At 37.4% G+C, this 10,089-nt stretch overlaps 1 protein-coding gene across 2 annotated transcripts; it reads left to right on the top strand.

Moving 5' to 3' along the window:
• The first annotated feature begins 278 nt into the window (after positions 1 to 278).
• Positions 279 to 6,566, top strand: zgc:113307 (uncharacterized protein LOC553753 homolog). Of its 2 annotated transcripts, none has more exons than XM_052101111.1 (4): positions 279 to 548; positions 1,017 to 1,646; positions 1,811 to 2,128; positions 5,697 to 6,566. In XM_052101111.1, exons 2-4 carry the CDS (start codon positions 1,025 to 1,027, stop codon positions 5,846 to 5,848), a joined length of 1,092 nt encoding a protein of 363 aa, XP_051957071.1. In that variant the 5' UTR covers positions 279 to 548; positions 1,017 to 1,024; the 3' UTR covers positions 5,849 to 6,566. The 2 variants fall into 2 exon arrangements, with proteins under 2 accessions (XP_051957071.1, XP_051957070.1); XM_052101110.1 differs by having other exon boundaries at positions 280 to 548; positions 1,013 to 1,646.
• The last annotated feature ends 3,523 nt before the right edge of the window (positions 6,567 to 10,089 follow it).

The following is a 10,089-nucleotide window of genomic DNA, read 5'->3' as shown; positions in this document are numbered from 1 at the left end:
TTCTAGAGACACATTTTTGAAATTGAACTTTTGAATCTTATATTTACTGAGATATAGTCCCTGTGACAACTCCCCCATATGACAACTAGCCCCGGTCTCCCTTATATTTGAAATCTAAATCACTTGTACATAAATATCAAGCTTGCAGGAAAAATATATCACATAAATCTTCTACAACATTTCTATGAAATTCTATGAGGTGCTTAACAGGGCAGAAATTGCTACAGCATTCTCTGTAATGCATGTCCTTTTTAAATTTCCAACACACGTTTCCAACAAACGTTGCGCAGTGGTTAGACTCCAACCATAGGCTTCCGAGACAGGTTGGAAAAAAAGTGCAAGGAACTGTATTGAAGGAAACACGAAAGCACTGTGGCCTTGGACATTGTAGACGTAGAGTGAGGAATTTTTCAGTAGCTGGGTAAAACTCTTCAGGTTATCTGCACAGATGCCATGCAGTGTCCCGTGTAAACTGCTACAGGGATAGTCTTGCCAAATCTACCACTTCAAAGGCTCCTTTAAAACTGTCTGGGGACGAGGGGAGAAAGGTACGCACATTCTTCTTACTTAAGATGATGATATGCATGTGTGTGTTTTGTTTGTGATAAAAAAGAGTGGGAAAAAATCACTAGGAAGTAGCATTTTTTCAGCAGTTTAACCACTTAAACCTCAGTTTAACCTCTTCTTTATCAAGACTCTTTAAAGTATTTTACTTAAGAACTGAAGCTGTACATCAAATAGAGAGGTTGTCAGTGTAAATTATATTAACACAAAAAAACTATTATAACTTGATAAAATATGCAACAGTGGAAATGGTCTGCTGGGAATTGCTGCCGTTCTGTGTAACTTACACAGACAAAGTATTTTCCTCTTGTTCTGGCATTCTCTAAAAAGCCTGTGTTGAGGCTTTTAATTATTGCAACTAGAAGAAAATAATCTCATGTTGAAGTTTCAATAATGAATTCTATCAGGTTGTCAAAGTGTAATTAGAAACTGTATTTGTTTAATTAAGATAGGCAGAAGAATGGATATCATGCCACTTCTCCTATTACTCTCTGTGTGTGGGCCAACTGGGGCCTCCATGGTTGACTTGGACTATGGAGGTGTACCACTCTGGATCAACCGATTTTTAGGAGAGCCAAGTGTGTTGACCTTGAAAGATCGAATGGACCCTGGATGGTTTCGAGCAGTTAATACGCAAAGTTGTCCCTTGGACTGCGACTGCCCGATCCAGTGGCCCTCAGCCATCTACTGTGACAACAGGGGTCTTGATCAGCTTCCCGTTGGCCTTCCACACCGCACACAATACCTTTTCCTCCAAGGTAATAACATCACTTCCCTCAGCTCCAGAGCATTTGCCAATGCCACCAACTTGCGCTGGTTGCTCTTGGATCACAACCAGCTACTGAGTGAGCAACTTGATAATGCGCTGTTCTCCAATCTGACCTTCTTGGTAAATCTCTTCATTAACAATAATAACCTGACAGAGGTGCCAGTCGGACTTCCCAGGGGTCTCAAACAACTGCGACTTGCATATAATCACATTGAGAAGATTTCTCCGGGTGTTTTCCAAAATCTGGAGAGTTTAACGTTACTTCTATTGCAAGGCAATCGTCTGAAGACTATTGAAGAGGGTGACTTCAAAGGTATGGGAATTAATGTTACTCTAAGCAGGGTTAACTTATCATCACATTCTAATTTGTTTTAGTTACCAACACATCTTTCAAAGGATAAATGATCTCAAAGCAAAATTAACAACATTAAACTCAAAGCTATTCTGTAAAAGTCTATCTGTCATGTTCTTCACCAGGTTTTGTAGCCCTCTACTTACTTGATCTCAGTCACAACTTCCTGGAAACTTTCCCCAAACATCTGCCCTCATCTATCCAGCAGCTTTACCTTTCAAACAACTCTTTGACTGGCCTAACTGAGAACAGTCTTCAGAGTTTTAATGGACTCCATTATCTACGGCTTGGACACAACAAATTGGCGAATGAAGGGCTGCACCCTGAAGCTTTTAACCTCACATCTCTGGTAGAGCTGGACCTTTCGTATAACCAGCTGACCGAAATCCCAACAGTTCCCACTACCCTTCAGTACCTTTATCTGGAGGTAAACCATATCCAAGGTAAATTGGTATAAGATTCCTGGGTTAAATAAACAAGAGCACTGGAGGTTGGTTCTGTAGCACTATGAAAACAAGACTGTGACATCTGCTGAATTTCAAAAGTGACAGGAAAATTCAGTACAGAAGAAATTTCAAGCATTGCTTCATGGTGAGTGGTATAAATGCAGCATGACACAGAATGAACATTTTATGCATTAGATATTACCTCTCTGATGTTACAGGTTAACAAATCATTCAATAAATGTTCCCAAAAGATTTAGAGAGCCACTTAAATTTACTGCATGTTCTCATAGGGACAAGAGGTCTATAATGGAGAGAAAGCATAGTTGATCCTGTGAAATCGCTTGACAAGGGCAGATTTATTTCCTGTGTTGATGTATTTCTTATTGAAACAGGAAGTTTGGGCAGGACATTTACATTTACATTTACGCATTTGGCAGATGCTTTTATCCAAAGCGACTTACAGAGCACTTATTACAGGGACAATCCCCCCGGAGCAACCTGGAGTTAAGTGCCTTCCTCAATGACACAATGGTGGTGGCTGTGGGGTTCAAACCAGTGTCCTTATGATTACCAGATTACCAGTTATGTGCTTAGACCACTACACCACCACCCTTTTCTTTTCTTTTCTTTTTTAATAGCCAACATGGTTTAGTTATGTCACAGAACATGACACATGATTTGGTACTTGCTAGCAGTGTTGGGTAGGCTACTTTAAAACTGTTGATTCCCAAGCTATAAACTACCCAAAACTTAAAGTAATTAAACTACAGTCAATATACTCTTTTAAAAAAGTAGTTATCTATACTACAAGCTACTAACAAAAAGTAGCTAATTCAAGGGTGAAGACTTTTCTAGTATTTGTAGTAAACCACAGAAATTCACCATGGTTAGGTTCAAAACTGGACAAAAGATTGATTTTGAGGTAATTTTATCTAACACTTAATAACTTTGTAAAATGTTGCAAATGTATGTAAAATTCCTGAAATTATCCCATTTATTATGAGACAAACTACTTCTTTGTCATCATCAGTTTTGTTAAAGGTTATTAAATCAAAAGTATTTCAAAAACGTTCCAGTAAGTGAAAGAATGGTATTTGGGGTAAAAAGCCCCCTTGTTGAAAGGGCTAAAGGCTCCCCTAAAAACATATTGTTTTAAGCTGGGGGAATAGATGTGTTATGGAGAATGTTCAAAGTTGGCTCTGGCTCACATTGACTGATCCCAACACAATGGAGATTCATTTGTTAATAGAGTACTTGAGGTGTTATGAAATGCCAAATATGATTGAAATCAATGGAAGTTGAGCACCCTTTTCGTAATTTCAGGAAAATTATTTTGTTTGTTGTCTCAAAAAGTATTTGCATAAGTTGAGAAATTTTGCCCTAAACTATTACCCCTTTATCTATACTATATCACTATAATCCCTCTGGGGGCCTTTTACCTCAAGTGAGGTCAAAATGAATCAAAGTTCCCAACACTAAATATAAGGGAATTGTTTATTTAAACTGGTTCATTTATGAGCTGTTCAAAAGAACTGATTCACAAATGATTTTGATTTTCCAACGTTATATGAGAGAAAGATAGATGGGCGGTTCAGGTGAGTGTGTTGGATTACTCCCTCTGTGCCTTTGCTGCATACGCAATACAGTGTGACAAATGTAGTGTTTGTGACGCTAAAGTGCTATACTTGGAAAATGTACAGCAGCTGGTTACTGGAAAAGCTATTGTAAAAATAGCTTGACAACTGTCACACTACTGGATCATTTTATTAAGTTAGTAGCAAGGACTAAAAACTAAATGCTTTTCATTTCGGTATGTTTCTCTTGTGAGATATGGCAACACTGCAACTGTTATATCACCAACACTTACAGAGTACTGTCATTTTAAAATGCTAAATGTTTTCTTTCCTTAACCGGTAGCTATTTGGAAAGGAGTCTGCAGAACGCTGGAACCGAAAAAAAAAAACAAAAAACAAATTCTGTTTAAAACAAGGGAACTGGTCTGGAAAAACCAAGATAAAAATAAGGGACTTGCCTCACCCAAAATAAGACCAAAAAAATAAATATGAAAATTCTCATTCTAGCCTCTGATTGGACAAAATCTAATTTTGGTTAGTTTTTCAGAAAGATAAATCTACTAAAGGGTTATATTGTCAACTTTTAAGAGTACACAAGCATAGGCTAATAAGCTAATAGACATGGACGAAAAGCCACAAAACTACAAAGTCTTTAAATTTAAGCACAAGAGATGCTTTTAAACACAAAGCTGTAAACAGGCTAAACATTTGAAAGGGAACTGCTATAATGTTTGTGTCCAGATCAACAGTGTTCTCGAAAGAGCCTGTGTTTTAAGAGCAAATAAATATTCCTTCCTTTGCATGGCAGAATCAAAATTCAGAACCAGACTATGCATGAGAAAAATGTCGGAAAATGTGACAGAATTTTGGAAGAACAATGACAAACTGCCCCTCCTCTCTGAGTTTCCTTTCCCCCTTTTCTCACTGTCCAATGTGTTTGTCACAATGTGTCTGAAGCTAGCAAGAAAAAGTAGGTTAGTTGAAGGAGGGACCATGGGTGATGGAGAGAGGAAAAAAGAGAGAAGAAAAAAGGTTTGAGAACATCTGTGAACACTCCAGAAGGAATCCACATATGTTAAAAGTACGCTCTGTTCTCTCCCCTCCTCCTCAGAAGCACACCAGACTCAGCTACAAGGCATTGGTTGACTACAACGACTTCAGCAGGCATTAATTTTTTAGACAGTGCTCATGATTCACAGTTTTTTTTTTAAACATACAGCAAAACCTCATGCCATGAACAGTGGTTTACCAGCTCATCTGTAGTGTTAATGCATCTGAGTGAAGTATAATATTCTAAATATTAACAAGCCCTTACTGAGAAAACAGATGATTTTTATGTTAGTGTGCAAGAGGAAGGTCTAGGAAAAGGTTTAACAGACTGTCACCCTGTTTCACTAAATGGATGTATTGACTAGCCCCACTCAAGAGGCAGGAAACTGTTTGAGGGTGGAGACGTTTCTGTTTTTCACATAGATCTCCAGCCTTAGCTGGTTTGCTGGTCTTAGCTGGTCTCATGAGCAACATGGGTTAAAGTGCCATGCTCAGAAGAAGAGTCTCTGTTAATTTCTTTTTTTTCATAGTTATTCCTAAACTTATCCTGCAAACTTAGCATTAGCAGCCCAGAGCACCTTCAATGTCCAAAACAGTTTGAACTTAACTTATTTTTACAGTATGGGAATGCGGCTCCTGTTTAAGAGGGCTTATTTTACAGTGTGAGTACAATGATTGATGCCTTCTTCAAATTTCCTTCATTAACATCACATTAAAAGACCCCATGAAATAGCTTGACGAGAGCATTTTCTTTCCTGTGTTGACATATTTTCTATTGCAACAGCAAGATTGAGTAGTACATATTAAAGAACTTGTACTTATTTTTTTTTTTTCTTTATTTGGCCAAGAAATGTTAGTTTACGTCCAAGCTAAATAATTTCTACAGGGAAATGTAAAAAAATCAAATAACATATGACCAAATCTGTTGTTGTGTTTTCTAGAGTTCAACGTGAGCAGTTTCTGCAGGGCAGTGGGACCCACATCATATTCGCGTTTGAAGGTACTAAGGCTAGATGGTAATAAGATGGAGTATCACAAGCTGCCTCCTGATTGGGTGTTCTGTCTACGAGTCCTTCATAACATTTATATTTGATCTAATTAACCAGCTCAAAGTTTTTATGCCTTTTTACATGCTTTGAGATATAAGCATGCAATAGTATGCAAAACAAACAGTATATACATTTAGATTGCATTAGATGCAATGGTATGCAATGGTATGCAATATTAAAGTGATGTTTTGATGTTTTGATGTTTTGAACAGGCATGTTGTAAATGGTCTTATACTGTTTATGTACTATTGCTCTGTATGGCAGCCATATTTGGTTTTTTACATACTGCACAATGCAAGTCTCAGTTATTGCCATGTAGTCTTTTTTAACACATTGTATTTAAGAATCTAAGGATAAAATTATACCTAGGCTGTAGATATGGGGCTCTTTGTCACCCAAGTGGCTGGAAGCTGGATTGGTCTGAGATAAAAATGTTGTTCCATACCTATGACACCTCTATGTAACATTACAACAGCTTTTTCTGTAATGCTTGTCTTAAATTGTAACTTCTAAATTTCCAATTAAAATAAAAAGTTTATTAATATTAAGTTATAATACTGACAGTGTTAGTGATCAGTAGTCTCCTCAGTACCAGTATATTTCAACTTGAATTTAAATATTATTAAAACTTTGTACATTGTAAAATTAAGTATGTCATAACATTAGAAATCTGCTGTTCATGGTTTGGCAATTATATTTCTTTGTGCAATTACATAAAGCAATCTGTAATGAAGGAAATGTGTTATTCGCAATAAAAGTTCCTCTCAGTACGCTGTCGTACTCTCAGTAATGTGAAAAGTGCAGCTGCCGAGGCTGAAAACACTCTTCATTAGTTGATCAATGATCATAAGTAAAACATATCCAGACAATTACGTGGACATAGACATTGTGAAATATTTTGTCAAAAGCGATCTTGAACTGTTGATGTCTTTGGACACACACACACACACACACACACACACACACACACACACACACACACACACAAAACATTCCATTGTGTGACACAAACTGTTTCATGATGAGCTACAAATACTGTCTTTCTGTTGGCACTGTGTTAACTGTGTTTTCATCCTTAGATTGCATTTCCAGACACAAAGATTGATTCCAGGGCCCGGAGCGCATATCCATGAGCAAGTTAATACAACAACAAAAAAGAATTAAAAGAACACTTATCATTTTACATCAAGAGTCAAAGGAAGGAAACTAAATATTGCCATTTTGGAGAGACTGACGTGTCTTATTACTATTTTTGTTTTTGATAGCATTATTAAAAATAGCACATGCAGTTCTCTTACAATGGGCAATTCAATGCAATACATATGAATTGGGGTATCTTTTTAATTGTTTGTTATTTGAGACCTTGCCATACAAAACATGAGCATAAAAAGGTGAAGGGTATAATTTCTCTTCCTCGAAGAGAACAAAACTGAATTGCAAAAATAATGATTGTTTTAAAACAGGTTTTCTATACACTCCCACTGTCGTCCCAACTTGATCACACAGGAAGTCGACATGGTGTTTCTGAGAGTTCCAATACCTTAGGATTGGCCATATTATGCCGACACTAACAAGCGGCATCTCCTATCAGATATTTTTGCATAGGCTCCAGCATGTTTTCCTTCCCTTGTGGCGCAACTGGAGGCATATTGCTACAGCAGCATGGAAAACTTGGGTTCTGATCTCTCATTGAAACTAGGAAGTAAATGTTTTGCATAATCAGTGATTCGGAGGTTGCATTTCTGTCACGTTACATTTATACTCCACTGATGGTTAGGTTTAGGTTTTGGGTTTTTATTTTGGTTTGGGGGTTCAGTTTATAAAATATGTATTCCTCTTCACTGTATTACAGCATGTACTGCTGAAAACAACTTGCTTTTACCGGCACTCTGTGGACATTACACCCGGAAGCAGTGTTTAGAATTTCAGTAAGCACAGATCTATTTTAGCTAAAGAAAAGTCAACCTACTGTTTCCGAGTTCACTGTGAGATCAGTCTGGTCTACTACTAGTTTTTAACCTCCTGTGACCCCTGCATAACTGCTGTGTGCATTTTCCATTCCTCTATTTGATTTGTAACTAATAGCCCTAAGAAACATGCAAAAACATAATAATAATAATTTTAGACCAAATAGTTTTCCTAAAAATTGTTGTCCACATATGTGGACAGTGATACTAAGTTGTGACATTTTAAATAATACCAAGCTACAGAAAGTCAGCTTCTTTTTTTTTTTTTTATCAAATTTTGTATAATGTTTTCAGGAGTGTTGGTTATTCATGTTTTTGAGACGATACAGACATTACATCAGAAATTAGTACTTCTGATTCAAAGTAATGGCCAGCATCATCCAATCACTGCCAATCGTGTTAAAATAAAGTCATACGTTATAAATATGGATCTATGCATTGATTACCATTGTCCCATGTCTGCCAAACAAGTTGAGGGGTCTAAACAACTTTTGGTCAGATTTTGGAGTAAATGCATTTAGCTGTATAGAGAGCTATAGGATGATCCCTTACTCGCTTGCTCCCTTTTTAGTTAATGGCTTAACCTTCAGTGTGTTGTCTGTCTGCACTGGTCTCAGAACAGTTCGAAATGCATCTTACTTTAATCCTATCTCCAAATAAAGCCTCTGAAATAAAATGTTTCCAGTTTTTGGATGTAGCCATTAATTCTCAATGTGATAATGCACAGTGAACAAGGGAATAGCACAGGGGCGTCACTAGACCCCTTTTACTGGGGCACGTGTCCCAGTACAAATTTGCTGTGCCCCAGTAAAATCTCAAGTTTGATTTTTAACAATTTACATTATTTGTCAGTGCATTCATTTAGATTGATAATCACGGAAAAAAGAAATGGATCTATCTAAATGCAACGCAGAAACCCATCCAATCAATGCTTTTAAAAGCAATGCGAAAACACAAATCTGATGCATGTGCGCAGAAATCCATGTCTGTGCGGCGGCGCGCACCTGTTCTCAGCATGCACAGCCACACACACACAAGTCCAGGGGCCGGTTGCACCAGCTATACATACACTACAACTTAGCCTAGTTGTGGCGTAAATGGGCACTAAGTCACAACTTACGCACTACTAAATATTTGAGCGTTGCACCATTAAACTTAGGGAGAATGTAACACTACGTATTAACAAAATATTTACAGAAGCCTCTGACCAGGAGTAATGGTTGGAATAAAAAAGCAGACTCATTTAATGACATCAATGTGCTCATATTTTGCGTGGTAGTTATCAAACATTTCGCCATATATGATGATGTTGGCATTTACACTCATTTACATTATATCCAGTTATCAGGGTGCGTCGTCCGGTATCAAGTGTCAACATTTAAGAAAAATATATAAGCTATTAAAATGAACAAATGTCTATTTTTCCAGCCTGTATTAGTATTTATTTATCACCCCTTATTTATTTTAGATACAGTTCCTATATATTGTTATTTATACATTTTAATGGAGGATATAATTTATAACAGCTGACAATTACATGAGCAGACAAGGTTTGAACATAAATTTTAGTGAGATAAAACTGAAATTCATGGCTTTTTAACACTTCTGGGTACAAATTTGTATGTAAATGTCATATCATGAGACCACATTACTTTATGGAGGGTTACGACCTACTATTTAAGTATTGCCTTAAGAATAGGTGGTGCAACCTAATTAAGCACCGACTTTGTAACAAACCAACTAGTGGTCACAATTAGTGGTAACTTTACGTCCTAACTTACGTGAGAACTTACGCACAGCTGTTGCAACCCTACCCAGGTGTCGGCACGCAAGCAGAGGCGGAGCCAGAGGGGTGTCCGGGGTGGCACTGGACACCCCTGACATCTGCCACCCCAACTTTTTATTCGCTACTGGCAGTTGCTGATGCTGATTGACATCTCATTTAACCTCTTGTCAAAAGAAGAGGCTTTTTGGGGTTTTTTGCGTTCGCCGGCAGCGAGCGCAGTTTTCAAATGGACGATGAGCCGAGGACGAGAGAATATAGTTGCAAGATACAGAAGAAAAAGAAAACGTCATATTTGAAGTAAGTTAAGGTTTAGCATACATTTTATGAGATGCTGTGTTAGTTAATAATGCTCCAATAGGCTACAGGTTAATCAGATTAGAGAGATCGTTTTGCAATTTAGCATAACAATACATGCTTATATCGTGCAGTATGGAAGTTACAGTATACAAATGTTTAGCTAATGTGGGGCAGTAGGATACAGCTTCAGCGAGTAAACATTTAGCAGTTTGAAATCGATTAGCTAGTTCAATTA

This window comes from Xyrauchen texanus, chromosome 32, assembly GCF_025860055.1.
Source record: "Xyrauchen texanus isolate HMW12.3.18 chromosome 32, RBS_HiC_50CHRs, whole genome shotgun sequence".
Taxonomy (NCBI): Eukaryota; Metazoa; Chordata; class Actinopteri; order Cypriniformes; family Catostomidae; genus Xyrauchen; species Xyrauchen texanus.
Note: the sequence above shows the minus strand (reverse complement) of the source record. Positions and strands in the feature narration are given on the sequence as shown.

Excerpts from the sequence above, each read along its gene's own strand:
- zgc:113307 (XM_052101111.1), top strand. The coding sequence starts at position 1,025 with ATGGATATCATGCCACTTCTCCTATTACTCTCTGTGTGTGGGCCAACT. Across the intron at positions 1,647-1,810 it reads TGAAGAGGGTGACTTCAAAG|GTTTTGTAGCCCTCTACTTA; the intron begins GTATGGGAATTA and ends GTTCTTCACCAG. Across the intron at positions 2,129-5,696 it reads GGAGGTAAACCATATCCAAG|AGTTCAACGTGAGCAGTTTC; the intron begins GTAAATTGGTAT and ends TGTGTTTTCTAG.